The sequence below is a fragment of the Crinia signifera genome, chromosome 2, assembly GCF_055691185.1.
Source record: "Crinia signifera chromosome 2, ASM5569118v1, whole genome shotgun sequence".
NCBI classification, from domain to species: domain Eukaryota; kingdom Metazoa; phylum Chordata; class Amphibia; order Anura; family Myobatrachidae; genus Crinia; species Crinia signifera.
The window spans coordinates 270,337,028-270,358,490 of record NC_139218.1 but is presented as its reverse complement, the minus strand read 5'-3'; the positions used below and the strand labels follow the sequence as shown (position 1 = coordinate 270,358,490).

At 42.9% G+C, this 21,463-nt stretch overlaps 1 protein-coding gene across 1 annotated transcript in view; it reads left to right on the top strand.

Annotated features, from left to right (window-relative positions):
• ITGBL1 (integrin subunit beta like 1) overlaps positions 1-21,463 on the top strand; it is a 243,507-nt gene that overhangs the window by 114,275 nt on the left and 107,769 nt on the right. Inside the window, exons 6-7 of the mRNA XM_083171190.1 lie at positions 3,034-3,174; positions 8,415-8,561. Coding sequence (XP_083027316.1) covers positions 3,034-3,174; positions 8,415-8,561 — 288 coding nt within the window. The remainder of the gene's footprint in view (positions 1-3,033; positions 3,175-8,414; positions 8,562-21,463) is intronic.

Genomic DNA, 21,463 nt, shown 5'->3' with positions numbered 1-21,463 from the left:
CAATGAAGCTCTGGCATAGAAGAATCGGTCACCTTGGATATAACAGTGTTCAAAATCTACAGGACAGGGTGGTCACAGCTAGCCCCTGGAGAACTTAATAAGATTTTTACATGCGATAAATCGGATGCAATTTATCACATGTAAGCCGGGGAGCTGCAGGCAGGGGGTGGCAGAACTTTAAAATCCTATTTAAAAGACTGTGTGGTCGCTGATTGGCTGACAGAGCACTCTCAGCCAATCAGCAGCCAGCCAGTCTTTTAAATGGATTTTTCAAGTTTCCCAGCCACATCCAATGCGATGCATCATGGATGCTTAGTACCCACGATGGGACAGTGCATCGGATCAGATCGGATGTCATACCCTTGTAATTTGGGCCGATTTCTCGTCCAAATCAGCTGGAATCGGGTGAAATTGGGCCAAAGTGTATGGGGCCCTTTACTTTCTTTTACTCTATTCCCAAATCAGAATCAGGTGGAAGAAGCAAGATGTACGCTGAAGAATGCAGGCCTAGACAGTTTTCTAGTGCAAGCCATGTGCACAGCATTTTATTTCAAAAAACCTTCTCCCACAGTTGGATATAACACCTATTGAAGCATAGGGCCAATGTAATAGGGTCTGAGAATCAAAAAGTGAGAGATTTTGGGAGAGTTTTCCCTTTTTTTTTTTTAAGTGGCAATTATTTACAATGAAAAACCAAGTTGATTTTGCCATGTAACTGATTGCCGCTTTAAAAAAATGGGAAAACTCTCCCAAAATCTCTCACTTTCTGATTACCATGGCCCATGATCACAGAGAAAACTATTGTAAATGTAAAACAGAATTTTTGAAAGTATGAAATACACAAAAAAAATGAAAAAAAGACATATACTGGATTAAGCTACTGCCATGAAAACAAAATATACAAATTATGGAAATCATGTATCAAAAATCTTGTTAAGTATATAAATGTCATATTCAAATAAAGAACGTAGTGTAAGTAAAAAACCTGGAATCTGATATGCAGAACAAGTATATATAACTGGACATGCCAGCAAGCAGGCAGCTTTAGGCAGCTGCCTAGGGCACTGGGATCTGGGGGGAGTGCCACCAAGTCTGCCTATCAAAATCAAGGATGTCTATGAGGATCCATGTTGTACTTAATGCCGGTGGCTGCTGTGGAACCTCTAAGACCTAACCTCCATTATTTCCCTTAGGGCATATTTCCCAACTTTGCTGCCCCCTTCTCCTTGTACTTTGTTGTGGGTGGCAAAGGGGGGCCTCCAGGGAAAACAGGAGACTTGCCCACCTTCCGGGGTGCTGGGTGGATGACCCGATTTTTGGAAGCCTACCTGCCATTCCAGAATGTTAGGAAAGTATGCAAAACTTCTACTACTAAATATTTTACTTCCCTTTTAAAGCATACATTATATTTGTATAGATTAATATAACCAAGAGAAAAATGTTAATATATACAGTAGGTTTAAATATGTAGAGTTTATAAATGTCAAGTTACTGTATATTATAAACAATCCACACACACAAAAAAAATCAACTTTGTCTAGTCAACCATAATAACAATCATAGACAGCTAATATCAATCCTGGATCATGGTGCAGCCTCTCTCAACAGCTGTTCTCTTCTGAAATAATTAATAATCCAGATACCAGGGTCATCTAACTGCTGTATGCCATCTGAGGACTGTGAGCGCAACAGAATTTGCTGCGCTGTAAAAGAAGCTATTAATAAATAAATAAATGAATGAAACCTGCAAAGTATAGAACTCTACATAAATTAAAAATTGCAATGGTGCGGTTTATAGTCAATTCCCAAAACTAATATTTGAAGCTTTTTTAACGCTAATATAAATACAACAAAAACAAGAATATATTCAAGTGTTTATTTTAAGTTAACTAAGATTCTAAGGGGGTTATTCTAATTTATTTGCATCCCCTTTGTGTTCACATGGGGGACCGATATTGTGCATATGCACATTTCTGCGCATGTGCATATACTGGGTGTATGCACAGCAGACTGTTCACCGGGCGCACGCACCCAAGGCTGCGGGAGGGGTATTTGTGGTGGTGGCGGATAGTTGCGCCCATGGGAATGCCCAGTGCTTCATGGGCGTTCTCATGAAAATGCTGGCTGTTTCCATGGTAATCATCCTGTGACGTGGGTGTCGGAGGTGGGCAGCTGACGTGTTGGCACATTCCCAACAGTTAGGTGCACGGCAGTTTCTGACTCATTACGACTGTAACTCAACTGTTGGTATTCAATGTTCCGACTGTTGACTGTCGGAACGGCTGCGGTTTGTTGGAAACCGATGCCAAATTGTCAGTATCGGCCTCAAAATTCAACAATTAGCAGGCGTTTCCAAAAATTCAGAATCAACTTTAAAAAAAGCAGAATCTGAAAACCTTTTGGAAACAGCAGCATTGAAAAAGCAAATGCCGCTATTTCTGCCAGCGGTGGTGTTGTTCCCGGGAGATGGAGGGCAATGTGGGAGGGTTGCTCCCCTTTCCGGGGGGCCAGGAGGGGGACAAAATTTGCGGGACCATTCTGGGAGGGAAGGCAACCCTGAATATATGCATTATTGTAAATATTTAATTTGTCATGTGTGCAATATACTGTAAAATATTGTGATCTCATTAATATAAAAAATGTATATGTTTGGTCTATTAAATGTAGTTTTAGGGGATTTTTCAATTAAATATAGAGTTGGTGTTACGGAGTAATATTAAAGTTTCGTTCCTTCACAAAAACGGTTATACTGAGTGATTCAGCTCAGTTATCACTTGCACTGGTATTACTGCTTAGTTATGTCACTTCATGCCTATCCGTCTTATCTCAGCAAATTTCTCAGAGAAAGCCAAACATATAATCCTGTTTTGCACAAGAAATGTTGTGCTTACTGGCAGATTGTAAACAGAATCCGTAATGTGTACAGTGGAAACTTCCTACGGGACAGATATACAGTAGTTTATAGTTACTGAATGCTCTGTGTTATATAATTTCTAGCAAATTTAATTTATTTTAATCCTAATCTTTATCTAGGAACATGTATTTGTGGTGAATGTACGTGCCATGATGTAGACCCAACTGGTGACTGGGGAGATATACATGGCGACACCTGTGAATGTGATGAAAGGAACTGTAAATCAGTGTATGACAGATATTCTGATGACTTCTGCTCAGGTAAGGCATATCCTGGAAAAATTAGTTTCTCACTTTCTGAATCTCTCATCCCATTAAATTGCACCAACTCTGTTAAAATGTATCCTACAGTATATTCACTTTACTACATGATTGTACAGTATGTGCTCTCCTGGGCAGGCATAACTATATGTAATCATGGCATTCTTAAGGTCCATACACACTGGGCGACTATGCCCAGCATGTATGGACAGCGATGATGCTAATCATCGCTGGGGGGAAAGCCGCTCAGTGCATACACACTGAGCGGCTTATCCCCCGGCCCGGCGCCGACGGAGGGGGGGGAGGAAGGACGGTGTTGCATAGCGCTGCGCTATGCAAAGCCGTCCTGAAAGCCGCTCATCTGCTGGTATAACCGGCAGATGAATGGCTTTCCCGGTGATGTTGCACCGCTCATCGCCGGGGCATACACACTGCGCGGCTTTGAGCTGAAAGCCGCTCAAACTGGGTGTTTTGAGCGACTTACAGCTCAAAGTCGCCCAGTGTGTATGGGCCTTTAGAGGCTTCATGTGTATCAAACCTAAACATTTCCTCATACATGATATTCGCCTAGTATACCATCAGCAAACTTAAGTAAGGCTTTACAGTAAATATTTAGCACAAAGTGATATTCAGACATGGACATATTTATTGGTAACCTTACAGCTCATTGAAAGTGATGAAATGGAAAGATATTGTCTCATGAGTACCTGCATGCCTTTGCATGACATTGGATGAAGCAAGAAACTGTGAAAAGAGATGAATTATTGCTTATTGTCCAAATATATTTTATTTCTAACATGGCTTGGATAAATTTGTTGATACTACTTAGAAAAGATGATATTTCAAACTAATTGCTGTTCTTCTTGACTTACTATCAGACATGTTTTCAATATTGCAACCAGGTCATTTAGCCTATTAAAATGGAGGAAAGTGAATATTATGTTTGGTATCATTGTGTGCATCACACTGAACATGGACCAGAGAAAGCAAAGTACAGCATTGTCTGAGGAGATCAGAAATAAAACTATAGACAGTTATTTTAAAGTTAAAAGTTATAAGACCATCTTCAAGCAACTTGATGTTCCAGTGACCACATTTTATAAAAAATATTAAGAAGTTTAAAGGCCATGGGGCTATAGTCAAACACTCCCTGGGGACAGCCACTAGAGGATAATTGGACCCATATTGAACTAAAATGATTTCCAATAAAATACATATTTAAATAGTCCACTTAGCTGTAGTCAACATAAAGGAGCAGTCCAGGGTTTTCTCAGTAGTGGAATCATTTTGTGTATATACTGCATATATATATATATATATATATATATATATATATATATATATATATATGTGTGTATGTATGTGTGTGTTTAGTCATTTGAGGATGTTAATCCTTTGAGTGCCAACCATGTGCAAAATATTTGCTAAAATGCCAGGGACATAGTCGAGGAATATGAATCACTTTAGTTATTGCAGGCAAATGATCTGAAGTAAAAAAAAAAGTTGCTGTGAGCGACGCTGGCATTTTTAGCAGATATTTTCCACATCTCTCACAGCAACGTCTGCACTCAAAGGATCTTATTCAGGTCTATTTGTACGGCCACGTGCATTTGCATGGGGCAGATGTTTTCTCTTTGTGCATTTCTGCGCACGTGCATGCGCTGGGTGCGTGTGGCCACGGCGAACAAACTGTTCGCTGGGTGCACGCACACATCCTTGTGAGAGGGGGGCTGCCCATTAGAATATTGGAGTTCCTATGAGAATACTGGGTGTTCTAATGCTAATGGGCCGGTGCGGGATGTCCGGATGTCAGCTGCCCGCCCACTTCCCTCAGAATGTTCATGCAGGTGCAAGGTTGCTCTGAGCATCCTTAGATATGCGTGCACATTCAGAGACCATCGAATGATGTGGGTGTTCCCCTACTGACTGCGAATGGTGTACCACCATTCACAAGGCGGGATCTGGTTGACTTGCAAGGTAACAAATTTGCATCCGAGCGAATCAACCAGAACAACCCCCAAAGAGTTCATCATCACTGTCACACTGTGGGTTCTCAGACCAGTTAACCACAATGTCACTGCTGATTCACTGACTAGCATGTCTCCACCGGCCAGTCATCTTAGGATGTTTCCGTTTCCACTTCAGTACAGTGCTCCTACAGTCTGAATTGCATAGGCGCGGCCATCTTGCCTGAAGTCAACTGATACTTCTGAGTTTTTTTGTCTCATGGGTCTTCTGTATCCAATCCCATCACAGTAAATCCTATAAAGACCATTTCCTGTCACTAGCATATTGCAATTTCCAGTTGACTCACCACTAGTTTCCAGTTCCTGATCAATACACTGACTTTGGGCCAGATGCACTAAGCTTCAGAAGGGATAAAATGGAGAGTGATAAACAGCCAGCCAATCAGCTCCTGTCTGACATTTTTTAAACACAGTCTGTGACATGGCAGGTAGGAGCTGATTGAATGGCTTTTTATCACTCTCCATTTTATCCCTTCTGAAGCTTAGTGCATCTGGCCTCTTATCTGCAATTGTACTCAGTCTGCATGCACCTGCCAATCTGTGTACTTGCCAGTTCCTTGTGCAGTCTCCCAAATTATTGTCCTGCAAACAGTTACCACCATCTGCTATACCTGTGCAAGTCTCAGCAGTAGCCTATGTACTGTTGTTAATCTTAAATTTCCATCTCTATATGTGTCCCCTTACATCCTTGTTGCAATGCATCTTGGGGTCCTGAGATTAAGAACCACATATCTAGCTGATTTGCTCACAGCGCCTGTGCTGTATACAGGTAGATCTACTGCCATATCTTACCTGCACAGGGCACATGTCATAGTGGGAATCCCACATATTCCGCTACAGTCTGCTGTTCCCACACTATATTTAGTAAATATTACTTCAGCAAGCAGTTCTCACACTGCCAGATATCTGCAATCTCCAGTCTGCAGTTCCTTATCTGTAGACCATAATCTTCAGTATATCGGTTCAACAGTTTTAATATTGTATTTCTGGGGGAAAAAAACACATTTTTTTACACACCCATGGACGCGTGTAGCAGCTGGTATAGGGCTCCCATAAGGCAGGATATTGGTGGAAATGAATGTCAGGACACTGATAACAGGGTGGTAATTACTTTGTGTTATGTTGCTGACGTCATTGGGCAGCAAGACGAAGACTCAAGCTGTCACATCACATCAGCATAGCCATGGAAAGTAATTACAGGAGTCCATTATAAAAAGGAGTATAATTTATTAGACTTTCTAATGGGTATTCAAAATCTCTTCAGATGTTTAAAACCTTGTGAGCATGAAATGCTTTGAATACTTGTACATGCAAAACATGTCGATAATTTGAGTCGGGTAATGTGACATTAATATTTAGCAAAGGCCTTATATACATGATTCATTTATTTTTCCAATCTGCAGTCAGCAAGGACAGACATATACGGCAATAAAACTGCAGTCAAGGATGGCAATTCATTGTGGTATGAGCCACTTCTCTTTGTGCAGCTGGTACATTTTTTGGAATATATATTGGAAATAATTCATTGTGCATTACCTCAGCTGGTCGTGTAGTAGCAACGCTGGCAACATGTTTCTCTATGTCCGTGATCGCAGATGAAAGCCGATACACGCCACACAATGGTCATTTCACATCTGCATTTAACCTGCTACTCCTCGTTACTTTTCCCAAACAGTTCCTTCCAGTCAATCCCTCTTCAAAGAAATCCTCATTGTGAGCGACATTGCAAAGATACTTTTGCACGTATGCAGTGCATTCATCGCACATTGGTGGCAGTGATCATGTTGAGTGAAAAAATTTGTGGGTCCCACACTTTAGAAAATTGCAGTCCTATTCCATTGTTTGTGAGTCTCATCACATATAATGGGGTGGGTGTGTTGTGAATCACCGACAGTCGGGATCCCAACAGTCATTATCCCGACTGTCGGGATTCCGACTGCCTGGTCTCAGACAGCGTGGCCAGCGCAACAAAGCCCCCGCTGCGGGCACGGTGGCGAGCCACCTATTCTCCCTCCTGGACCCCCACGAGGGAAAATAGCCGATGGCCGTCGGGAAAAAGGCCGTCTGTGTTTTAACCCGACGTCGGGTTAATGACTGTCGGGATCCCGACTGTCGGGACCCCGTCCGGCACCCAATGGGGTTAAGGGCACTCAGCAATTTTGACAGTGCTTGAGGCAGGTACTGCAGGTTAGGGTAGAGGGGTTTTAGGCTAAGCAGCAGTTGGTATGGATATAAATAAGAGAAAAATACATTTATGGGTTCACCCCCAAAGCATAACCAGCCCAGGGCACTATTTCTAAAAATACAGGGGGGGGGGGATTTGTAGGGGTCCTTCATATTACTAATACCAGCACCAGGCTCCACTAGCATCGTGGTAATGCCATAGATGGGATCTCAGAACTCCACCCCAGATGGAACCCTCATCACAGATAGGACCCCGCACCTCTGCCGCCACCATTGCAGATGGGAAGCCCGCTGCAGACCCCCAGACCTCTGCCACTGCCGCAGATCGGTTTCCAGAATGTCACTTTACGCGGGTCCTATGCAACCTGCTCATGTTTCAAAATGGGGTCCCTTACAGCCTATAGTGTGTAAAAATGCACTACAGTGCATATTTTGCAATAACTGCGCAATCTGCTTGATAATCGTTCAGTTGAGTGAATATCGGCATTGCTTAGAACCATGAATTACTTTACGGCATCATTATATTATAATCATACCTCCCAACTTTACAGGCATGGCAGGAGGGACGCGTGGCCTAGCGGGAAGGGGCATGGCCTACACTCGCGGCACTCCCACGAGGCCACGCACATGTTTTTGCTGCTATGAGGGCATGCCTAGCGGCTCTGAGAGCTGCTGGCCATGCCCCCAGCCCCTCTGGCTACAGGAATAGATGATGTGCGCATGCATGCAGGAACATCCCCAAAAAACAGGTCGGTCCCGTGAAAAGCAGGACAGTTGACAGTTGACATATCGTACAATGGTCATGTTGGCAGAGATGCATGTGAGAAAGTTAGTATTGTGTTTGCGAAAGCAAACTGTAACTTATATGTATAGTACAATAATAGATGAATATGAAACATATTTGTACAGTTTTCTACTTCATAAATCACTGTCACTGCACTTTTTTTTTATCAGTGTGGCATTTTAAACATATTAGTCATTGTTTGCTTAGAGTTAGCTTTGATGGAAGTGCTGTTATTACTGGTACAGGTCATGGACAATGTAACTGTGGGCGATGTGATTGTAAAGAAGGATGGACTGGAAGAAAGTGTGAACACCCACGATCCTGCTCTCTGTCAGCAGAAGAAAGCAAGAAAAAATGCCAGGGAAGCTCCTCTCTGCCATGCTTTGGAAGAGGTATGTCAAATTCCCAAAGTCTTATTTATTTGTAATAAAAATATTTGATCTATTTATAGTTAAGACAACATACATTTCCAATTTCCGATCTCCTGGTGGCAGGGTCAGGGGGATGGGGCGTTGGGGTTCCAACTGCAAACAATCAGAATCAGCAAAATTGGCATATTTAAAACTTCTAATTTCAAAGTCGGATTGCCGATCATCAACGGCCAATTGGATTGGGGAATCAGAGAAACGTCTTCCTGATGAATGTGGCCTTTAGATCTCATTTTCAAGCATATACTGGGTCAAACAGATTTTCTGGTTACAAAAAAGGCAATTATGTATTACAATTTTATATATGTGCATAAAGTAGATTTACAGAATTCCATCTCAGCGCAAAAGTATTCTGACTGATCCAAAAGCAAAATGGTGCTCCAAGCTTAGTTTTACCTCTCTTATATACATCACAATTGGTTGAAAGCAGCAATAAATCCACCAGCGAGATTGCTGACTGACCCATAGGGTGTCATATAATAGGGTCGGTACCGTATCGCACTTTTAAGTTATAATTTTTTTTGCCAGAATACGATTATTTAATGAGATGCGAATTCTCAGCAGGAAAGTGTGATCTACTGTAGTGCGATTATTATACATGAAAATGTGCGATTTTCAGTCATGAATATGTGCGCATTTTTGGACATGTGTGATTTTGTGTAAAAAATCGCACATGTCCAGTCTGCTGTTTACTTCTGGGGCTCCGCCCCCCCATCCAGGACTTAGGCCCACCCACCAGCCAATCATGGTCTGGGAAATCCCATCACCCATGCGTTTTTTTTCTGATTTTATTCATATTCCCCTTTTTTTGGGAACAGAACTGTGCACAGATCACACTGCTCTGTGCATGGTTCTGTCAAGTTCGCCCATCACAACCTGGTCTGTTTGTGTGGCAATTTTTTGTAACTTTTCCCAAATTTGCATTCCATTTAATATGCGATTTGTATACTTTATAATGGGAAAACATCTGGATACGAATTCCGGCGTAACTAAAAATCGACACTTCAGAATTTGCAAATACGCAACCAAATTTTTTTTTGGGGCCGCATTTAGCATCCCATTAAGTTGGTGATTTCGGAAAAAGTGTGAAAACGGCAGTTGCCCCCCCACCCCACCCCCCCAATGAAAAAGATCACATCCTACTAAATATCACCCGTAGTATGCTGAATTAAGACCCCATTCAAATACATTTACAGAAAACTCTATCATACTGTCAAACGAATGTAGGTTTTGAAGCTTTATTTTTTGAATGGCATGTGTCTGTTATATAACATACAGAAAATGACTAGCCAGTATAAATGCCAGACTGTATTCAGATTAACACATACTGTTAGCATTTATCTATAGCAGGGTGTCTCAGCCATTTGGTATGTATATTGTACCCCTTATGATGGTGAATGTTTACCAATGACACCCTATTGTGTATTAATTTCTCCTAAAGATGTATAATAAACCCTTTCAGAGACATAAACCACCAACTAATCATCTCCTAACTGTCATGTCATTGGCTGTGTTTAAAAAATTACAGCTAGTAGCTGATTGGTTGGTAAATTGTCTCTCGCCAACCTTTGATACATATGCCCAAATCGTGTAAATGTGTTTTCTTAATGTGTAAAACTATTTGTTAATTAGCAATTTATGTTTTTAAATGCTTAAAATGTGTTAGATACTGGTCGTTTTCTTTACTACTTTATTCATTAATTAAAATATATATATTTAAATGGTTATTTGATCTTTACAAAACAGTTAGTGGCAGAATTAACAATTTGAAAATGTCTGATGTGCCTCTGGGGATATGTGATACATGTTGAAATATAAAAAAATTTTAGTACCTGAGGTTTCAGATTATTCCTCATGGCAAATCATAACATTTTGGTAGCAGCATTACCTAGTACTGTATAGTACCTAATGTGGCTAACAATATATGGAAGTCTCCAGTGTGCATAAAGAGGGTAATTCATGTTGACTTGTGAGCCAACTCAATGCCATGCGCACAAGCGCCCCCCCCCCCCCCACCTCGCTGACCATTGAATGATTTCTCAAGCGTTTGCAAATCTTAAGGTGCCCATACACTGAGCCCGGCAAAATTCGGCTACAAGCACTCAGATGCCGCCACTGCCCACCACTACGAGCTGCCGCCACCACCACTAACTGGCTGAACCCTGTTTCCCACCCCCGCAGCAGTTCCCAGGGAGTATTACATGCAATAAATCGCATGTGATTTATTGCATGTAAAAATGGCATATCAAGTGCCAGATCGCATGTGAGCCTCCCGGGGAGCTGCCGAGGGGGCTCCGGGGAAACTGGTCCAATTTGTCCTTAGGACGAATCGACCCAGTGTATGGGGGCCTTAAGACACTCTCTGGTGACTCAGATCCGCTAAGTGAACAGGGCTGCCAGCTGACATCTGGTGAAGTCAGCTGTCCCCCCCTTTCTCAGCACCCGCATCACGCATGGGAATGCCCAGTGTTTGCATGGGAACTCCTAGAAATGCAGGGCATTCCCATAGGTGGAACCCGTGCCCGCCACAACACTCCACCTGCCCGCACTGCTCCATGCGAACAGGCCGGTGGTTATTCGCAAACGGAGTGTATAAAGAGAGAGTGAACACCCATAAAAGGACAAGACTCTCCTTACCTTACATGTCTTTGCCTAATAAAGGCTCTCCAATGAAATAATATATAAAGAAGACATATGAAAGATAAAAACCAATATGGTATAGTACAACCAAAAATGCTAATTTAATAATACAATCATTGATAATTCAATCAAATGAGAAAATTAACCTAAAATGACACACTAAAATATGTATAAAAACTCCTAAACCATGCATTGATATAGATGGGAGTTTAGCAGATGTCGTTGAGAGAAAGCCCCTGTAGAATGGTCTTTTCTGAGGTGTTCTGGGTTCTCCAGGAAAATCTGCCTCCAGGTACTTTAACCACACACCAGCACTGGAACCCTCCTGTATAGTATGGTGCACTCCAGTCCTTGGCTGCAACACATATCGGGAACCATGTGTCCTTTCCTCAGGCAGTATACTGGAAGTGAGCCCTGTTTGCCTTTGTATAGCTCCTCTCCTGAATCCATCCAGGTCAGGAGGTCAATTAAAAAATGTCATTATATAATGTTCTAATTGTTATGTTCTAATTGTCAATAAATACATATAAAATAATTAAACCCAAACCACTATTCTTATCTAGAAAATAAATGGTAACTAAGTGCCAAAACAAAAACAAAAGAAAACATCCCTGATAAGACAGCACTGGTCTTAATTGTTTTATTCTGATCTTCCTATTGCTATTGGGCTTACCATATACACCCATCTGTAGATGCCTTTTCTATATAAACGGTTATCACTTTTGAGGCCAGGGAACAACTTATATATCTAAATCGCAGCATTTGGAACACATCAGCGATCGCTGTGGAACGCACCGCCATTTAAACTGTGTGAATGTGCGGGGTAGTATGCACATCAGAATGACCTCCAAAATGTGTGCTACTATGCTTCAGTTAAAGGGTAGATGCACTAATGCTATTTTAGCAGCTTGCACATTATATAAATGTTACATAACTTCAGGACCAGAGTGCACTAATGTTGGATGAAATGATGTACTAACACAGAGTAGTGTAACTACACAGTATGCTTAATTCTAAGCTGTCATAGGGTTGTGATTTGATTGGCAGACATCGGAAGAGAATTATGTTTGTACTCAAGGCCCGGTACAGATGAATGGGCTCCATCAGTGCTGCACACACTCATCAGTACAGTCACTGTGTTATCATATAGCAGATTTCACTACAATGTTCCAGGAGTGCAAAGAAATAACTGGACTTATCTTGAAGAAGGACACAGTTACTGACCCATCATGGCTAACCCTATATTATCTAAATTTTGCAAATATTCCTGTGCACCTCTGTGGGATGTGAAGAAAAAAGACAAATGGAAGCTGGCACCTTGCAGCTTTTACAACTAAGTGAATGCCCCTTCCCCCCAAGATGATATGGTTGACAGTAACCATGTCATCGGTCACACTGTGAACATCTAAATGTTGACTGTTCAAAGGTTGAGATTCTCAAATTGTTAATAGTTTCACATCCTCAACATCTGAAATGTCACCAAATGAAATGTGGATATTCTGAGGATGCTTTTCATTAGAGTGAGGTGCTGCCAGGGCCGTGGATGATAGGCATTTTTTGGGAGAGCTAGGGATTAGGGATAGTGGGATAAATACTTACCAGAAGGAGATATTGGAGCTTTCCCTGCCATCAGAGGAAGGTAACAACACACTAAACCACCCGGGAGAGTTTGTTGGAGGATGTTCATCATTATGACAATTCTTTCTTAATGTGAAACAAGACAACATGCTGAATGTCGGCAGGTCGACCTTGTCAACATTCTCATGATAGCCTGGTGACAAGTCATACCACACCTCAGTTCAAAGTTAGCCTTATATTCTTCACACTATCATTGCCTCAACATTCCTTTGTTTAACAGAAGTTCTCACCATACCTCCCAACTTTTTTTGTGGTGGATTGGGTACAAAGGGTCTGATTCATACCTGCTCGCTAGGCTGAGTCTATTCGGAGCCTAGCAAGCAGGTTAGCACCACCCCGGGGATTGCACGCCCCCCACCGGCCAAATCCCCTCGCTATGCTCCGAGTGATGTGTACACTTACAGATCCGCTCGCAAGAACCCGCACGAAGGAGAGATCATTAGATGGTTGCTCACCATGGAATGGCTTTTCCTCTGTTTGCAGCAGAAAGGTAAGCCAGGACTCACTTTTCTACTGCATGCTGATGTCTGATTTGATGGCGGCTGCTGAGGTTATGCGCTTGCCCCGAGCAGGCCAGGAAATGCCTTTCAATGGGCCCGTCCAGCATTTCAATGGGTGGGTTTTCAGGCGTATGCCCATAAAATGCCAGGTGTCCATCCTGGAAAGCCCCCTGGATACCAATAAATGTACTAATGCCGCGGCACGCGAAAATCTCGCCGAAGATGTGAGGGTTTGCAAATGCGCATTAGCGCCTATGTGTATGTGCAGATCACCACCATTAGACATAAGGCCCAATTTGGACCTGAACAAGCAGTTCTGAATTGGCCCCAAAGTTGGGTTCATGAGGAAGGATGTTGTCATGCTAAAAGAGGTGGCTTACCGAGTCCCTGTAATGCCGCCCTGCTGAATATTGGCCTGCGCACATACCCATGGGAATGCCCTGCCTTTTCATGAGGACGCCCATGAAATGCCCGGCGTTCCCATGCCCCAGCACCGCCACCATCCCTCTCTGCCCCCATCCCTCCCATCCCGCTGCGAACCGCCCGGCGACAGTGTAAATCGCTGAGGCCGTTCCACAGTTGGGGTTTGCACATGCGCAGAAATGCATATTCGCAACTCCTGACCATCGGGTTAGGGGTCGAATTCGGTTCACTACGTGTGAACCAGAATCAGCCTCATTGTCACCAAGAAACAGGAAAAAGGTATTTTTATTTGTTTTGTTTTCAAAATCTCTGGATAGCAGGTATCCAGATATAAAATCCCACACCCAATGATGGCTCATAGCGAATCGTTTTGACAGTCAGCGTGTCTCAGTCATCGCTACACAAGCTGTTGTTGAGCTAAAGCAGCATGTTTATTTCTATGGTAGCTGTTCATTAAAAGGCGTTTGCACAACAGATATACAATGCAGGGAATAATTTACTGCACAAATAATAATATAGCTACTGAATGGCAGAAGTTTACAAGTTTACAAAATGATACATGTGTACTTTACAAATGAATAGATGGATAAAAGCGAAGCGTTTATATGGATTAGGAAATGTGGACATTATATGGACAGTGGCTTGTGCTGCTGCAATCGTGCACAAAGTGTGAACACACAAAAGCGGAAACATTCATAAATTGATCACATATCAGATATCTGGGAGGTCTGTGTTGTCACCTAAGATGCCTGGATCTCAACTGCTGCAAACAAAGGGCCTGATTCAGATCTATTCGCTAGGCAGCGTATAGTCGCTGCCTTTGCAAACAGGTAAACGCCGGCCTCAGCGAACGCCCCTCCCCCCTGGCTGCGTGAATCCCTGCATTTGCATACGATTGTATGTGTACACTTACACATCCACTCGCATGCAGCCTGAAGGAAAAATTATTTGATGGTCGCTCACCATCGAATGGTTTTTCTTCTGTTCGTAATGAAGAGCCAGCCTGGGCTGATTTTTCATTTTAATGCTGGCCTCCGAATTCGGGACAGGCTCTGATGTCATGTGATGTCAGTCACCCACCCCATGCAGGCATCGCCACACCCGCATTCATAGGGGAACACCCAGCATTTCTATGGGCACGCCCATAAAATACTGCTTCCGCCGTCTGCCCGCCCCCTTCCCTCCCTTCACTGAATGAAATGCGTTCGCTCAGGGGGTTTGCCCATGCGCATATTTGCGTATTTGTAGAGCCCAACCATCGGCTGAGGACCAAATTTGGCCCACTACGAGGCGGTCTGAATCACCCCAATATCACAGTGCAACACATTCTAGAAAATGATCCCAGGACACCTGCATTTTTCAATCCCCCCATTTCCCCCATCCCTCCCCCCCCCCCGTTAACTCACCCAACGCTACCTGTCAATCACTTTGCAAAGAAATCCTCTCTGTGACCACTAGACTATTGCCCACTTTCACATGTGCAGTGGCAAAAAATAACTCCAATGTGTCCGACATCAGGCCCATTGGTTCCTGTTTTTAGGCATCTGACCTTCCAATTAGAACTTCAATAAAGTTTGAATGTATCATATATTTCATCACAGACAACCTTGTTCCTAAACTTTTGTGTGTACAAAAATATCATGACCTTATCATTCCTGAGGAATAGCTGCTTGAGACAGCATTTCCCCCACGCCGTCAGCTTTTGTTAAGACTAAAAGGGGATTACATTTTTAGACTTTTAAGAACTGTTTTATACACTCGGCACTTGTCTGAATTGCTTTACGTACACTGGAGTCTTGATTTAACCTGCTGCAGCTATTGCTGCATGTGGCTTACTATGGTGGCAAACGTAATCCTTGAAAGGAAATTTCACGCAGTGGACAATTTGTTGTTTTCGAAATAAGATTGCTTAGCAGTTATTGGTGTTAAATGGTAGCATTTACTGATATTAATAACTTCTATATATGATATACAGGGTGAGGCAGAGAGATGGGAAATGTAACAGAATGTTTTCTTCTGGATATGGCGGGAGTAATACATTACCTAACATACAGATGGAGGCGCTCTCGTCTAGCCTGCCTATGGCGGTTGTTCTGCCAATCCACCACAGAGCGCCAAGTCGCAAGGCAGAGCAATAAGAATCCCAGCTTGAGGATTGGCGATGGTGTTACCGGATGAATGCAATACCAGCGATCATCCACCAGATGTCGCTTTTTAAAATCCCCACTGCGCATGTGTCTAATGCAAAGCTATAGCGGAAGGATCCGGATTGCGTGTGCATGAAGTGTCCAATGAAATGCACTACTACTTTACTGTTCATTACTGTACTGTTCAGTATTTTAGATAGACACTTTTTTTTCTAAAAATACTATTGCATAGACATGCGTCTCATTAGGCTATTTAAAGTAGGCTATGGGGATAAGTGAGTGAGTATACAGTACTTTCACTGAGAATGGGTCAATCGTGCATGTGAGACGCTCGTACGTCCCATTGTGAGACGCTCGTACGGCCCGTGTGCCAAGATGGGTTTTTGCGGTGGGAAAGCAGCAAAGACAACTGCAGATCTATACTGCTGTCTGTGCATCTCATTTAGCTACACTAGTTAAACACAGATTCGCTGCAGTAGGAATGTCATACAGTACAAGCAGGCTAGACTCGAGCTACCGGGTGTCAGACAGGGCTTCATGGGAGTCCACAACTATGGAGCTATTGATGGTATAGGTAACACTTGTGTAAGGGCACTGCTGTCTGTGCCTCTCATTACGCTACACTTATTAAGCACAGAATTGCGCTACAGTATGAATGATATACTGTACGGGCAGGTCAGACTCATTTTACATGTCTAAGGGGAATGCTGAAGGTGCCTCTCATTACTTTATTTAAACAAACAGGGGCTGCAGACAAAGGCACAGATGCTTCAATGATGAACCCGCAGCTCTGGTCCCCTACCCGCACTGCTGTCCAGGTTTGGGCGCACCTGCTTTGAAACAGGGAGCTGAGCACGTAGCAGGAGCTGACCCACTAGAGAGCAAAATTCCTCATTGTCACCTCCACGCATTCCAGCGATGGCTCCCTGGCTGCAGAGTACTAAGTAGCACTTGCGTATTCAATAGCACTTTGTGTACTTAGTTGCACGAACAGCTTTTATTGTAATCTGCTGTAACAGTTACAGCTATAAGTTATATCCCTATAAGTATAATGGGGAGATATTAAAACCCCTCCCTAAGTTCCTGGATGCCAAAACACTGTGCTTAGCACCTCCATAGAGTTTTTTCTATTTGAGTACTAAAATTGACACTGTAATCAAACACGGTTTTCCATCGTGTAGAGTGCCACAGTTATCCGCTATCCTATGCCACCTGGTGATAGCAGCCACTGCTCATGAGTCTATGTAAAGACAGAGCCCTAATGCCATTCCCTAAGAATGAGAATGAGTTTTGTGTTCACAGTATCCATCATCGGTTACGTGAACTGCAGGCAGTTATTATTTGCCTAGGAGACCGGGAGACTACACGGCCCATTTGCTTGTATTGTACAGTACTGTTGGAGCCACAGCAATGTTCATGGGAATGAGGCGCAGGAGCGACCCATACGTGCTGTATAGTAAGCGCGCCCCACTCATGGTGAATGGCGGTGCTAGATTGGTGGAGCATTAGCCACCCAGCGCACGGGAGTGCAAGAAGAAAAGTGGATCGCCAAAACCTTCGCCATGGCGAGCTGGTGGAAACAATGAGAGGCACTCAATCTGTACTCTTATATGCATCATGCCATTCATCGGTGGTATCACTACAGGTGTGTTACCCACGGAGAGGTCACCTACTGAATATAGGCATGCTGCATATCACTTTAACCAAAAGAAACTTGTACATCATTTTCAATTTGTTTTGCAAATAATAAATATGCATTTTAATGGCAAAGGTCGAAAAAAAGGCACCCGTCGCTACTAAAAGGGCTGTTTAGCATAAAAGAGGCTCGACATATGTGGCACATCTTTATAAGCATGGAAGTGTATGTCTACATCTGGGAGGCATAGCATCAAAAACTACTTACATCCAAATGTAAATAAGCTCCAAAGTAAAAGTGCACACAGCCGTTGCTCATGGTGGATACGAAGTCCCTGGCAGGTTGTCAGCATCAAAAGGGGAAACACACTTGCTGATGCTGGCGAACAACGAGTTATCCTGGGGGAGGGGGGCGAGTAAGGGCCATGCTGCATGGCACTCATTAACACATGGCACTCATCTGCTCCATTGACTGTGCATACACAGACGACAGAGGGGGTCATAAAACAATCCACTGGACGGCATTGGCTGTCAGGTGCAGCATACACACGGTGTGATAAAATTAACAATAATGCTCTCCAGGAGAAGACAGCTAGCTAAAAGAAGCAGTGGGCGGAGCCGGAAGCCAAGATGAGAAGGGGCAGGGCCAGAGGCAGGGCTAACTTGGCCATGCCCCCCCGCCTGCTGTGAAATGCCGGCATTACAAGCATTGCACAGCGGGGGTGGGGCCACAATGATGCAATTCACATCATCAGGTTCCCTCTAGGGGGGTTTGCAGGAGGATGGGGGGGATTGAATATAAACAGTATAATATATATACACATGTCGCAAACAAAGGGAACATTGTAGTCTAATAATAGTAGTCTGTGGTCTAATAACAGCAAAGATTACAGGCTACTGTATATAGAAATTGGTGGGTAGCACAGACTCATAAAGATAATAAGCTCCATTGAAATGTATTAAAGATAGCAGTTTTATTATGTTGTGATATTAAGTTTTAGAGATCAGTTTCTGTAACTAAGGAAATGAAGGTCAGAACATTGTGACAACTTCAAAGTTTCTAAAAATGATAATAAAACCTCTAACTATACATTTAAAAATGAGTGATTTTATTTTAATATTTGAATCGTTTGATTTTTTAAAGAGATCTGTAATAGCTACAGTATATAAAAAAAACTTTATTTTAATACAGGTTAACGGAGTTGAACTCTGAAAAAATATATATAACTCAGTAATCCTGTTTAACTGTTGCACAGTGAATTGTCAGCCTATGCAGCCCAAACTGTGATGCATTAGAGGATAATGTCCCTCTGATTATTGAAAGAACACCTGCGACTCCTTTACACATAATTAATTAGGTTTCTGCTTTCAACCACTCTTCTCCATAATCCAAACTCTTCTGAGGATTATACAGTTCACAATCACACAGGTTAAAATACTCAGTCATTTTTTGTCAGTCTCTTCTTATTGCTACATTATTTATGTGTAGTAGAGCAGCCCTATATTCTGTATTGATAAGGATCAGGCGAATGTACATTATTTAACACATGTAGAGCAGGGTCCCCCAGAGTATTTTCACCACTGCTCATTTTGGATTATTGTACCATTAATGTCATGGTTATGGATGTAATTTATGGACATGGGAAAACGTGTAAGCATATATTATGCAGACTGGTTTATGGGTGCCTGTCAATGTGGATATTTGCTTTGAGATGTATGATCGTTCTTAAAAAGGCAAAAGGAAGAAAGGTAGTACAAGATGTTTTTATGAATATCATGGTTGGGATTTATCCAGAGTCCTCTGCACTCCATTTACCATGCAGTATGTGCAGGTATTGACACCTCACCATGCCGGTGATTGCGGCTTAGAAAGTACGTAGGTTTGTTCCATTTGAGTTGATTTTCTAGGCTATGAGCAGTGATATGAGCACATATTTAAAGTTATTTAAATAAAACTAACAATGCTAAGTTGATATAGGAAATTAATATGGGGAAACTACATTAACATGGTTATCTAGCAAATGTGACCTACTGTAGTTGTTGGTACTTGTGTATTATCACGGCGCCCATCGCATACCACTAATTAAGGTATGCGATGGCATGCGATGGACCAGATTTCAGCCTTTTTTTCCGGGCTGAGTATACAATTTTAAAATCGGGTGAAATCACATGCCATTACAATGGCATGCGATGCGACGCGATTTGCCATTGAGTCCCATGTTAAATGGCACCCCAGACCCGATTTTTAATTGTATACCCACCAAACTAGTTTAATGCTTGCTTTCAGATATTTCAGATACACTAGGAGCCGTCCTCTTCCATCCAGGGGATGGCAGTCGGATCGCCAACTGCCAGCCCCGCCAGCTGCCGGAAAGAGTGAAAAGCGCACACACACCTCCTTCTAACAGAGCTCCCCCTCGAGTCCCTGTCGCCTCGTGCGTCAGTCCCACACATGGTTCCCACTTCCCCTCTCCCCCTAACCCTGCCCATCTCCCTGAAGTGGAGACGGGCAGGGTTCGTGTCCCCCACCGCACGGTAATTGGTTTGCGTGTGTGTGGACGCTTGCGTGTCCCAGTCAAATGGAGCTCTGGCGCTGGCTGAGAGGTGCTCCATCTGTATGTGGTGGCATAAGATAGCATACCTGTATATAGAGGGGTTGTCAATGTAAAATTCCAGCTGTCAAAACGTTTCCGACTGTCGTAATCACGTCCAATCCAATGCTAATTCAACCATTGGTCTTCAACGTTCCGACTGACGGAAAAGTTCTGACAGTCGATATACTCGTGGATTGTCGAAATCGTATCTGCGGATTCGACAATTCAGCAGCCATTTTTGACCATGCAGCTTCGGCCTTGTAGAAGTTTTAATCTGGCAGGCTTCAATGCTGTCTGAAATGGTGGCATTGAAAAGAGGTGTGCCTGCATTTCCAACGGTCGGCAGACATTAAATACCCTTAATGCTGCATGCTTTATTGCATCTGGGGTATAAAATGGGCTCAGAGTATGGTGAGGAACATGCTGCAACATGTGAATAGTTTTCGGTTATTGAGGATGATACAGTATAGGGGGTCGACAATGTCTAGGTTGACAGTCACTCGGTCGACCTCTGATGGTCAACATTTACTAGGTCGACACTTGAAATTGTTCGACATAACATAGGATCGAATTGCCAGAAGGTGAACACAAGCTTAAGGTTGACATGGACGACACTCAAAGAGTCGACATGAGTTTTTTCATGCTTTTTAGTGTCTATGTCAACGGTACTTGTTTCCTACCACGGCGCCCAGATTTCCTACGTACGACAAAAAATTAAATTTTTTCTATGGGCATTGTACCCCAGTATATCGTATGGCATGGCATCGCATGTCCCACAAAATCGCATGTGATTGCATGCGATTTTATAGGGTGTGCGATGCCTGTTCCTTCTATTGAATGGGACCTTGCAAAACACAAATACTACTAACCTGCAATTGAAAGGGCTCTTCCCAGCTACCATGGGTTTGGGGAAGTGGGGTAATGAAAAAGAAACTTGAGTGTCATTTTATTAATCCCGTGGCAAGATAGATAGGTGGAGAGAGAGAGAGAGAAAGAGAAAGAGAGAGTGGAGAGAAAGAAAGAGAGGAAGAGATACAGTAGGGAAAGGGGAAGAGAGACAGGGAGAGATTCATAAATACAAAGCTTCATAAATATACCAGAAGGGGTGGAATAAGTGGGATCAGGCAAGAGTGAGAGATTTGGTAAGAAATTTCCAGTTTTTTTTAAAGCGGCAATCATTTACACTGCAAAATCAAACTGGTTTTGCAGTGTTTTACAGGGAATATTTGAACATTCACATTAGTCCCTGTCCCAGTGGAGCTTACAATCTATATTCCCTACCACATGTA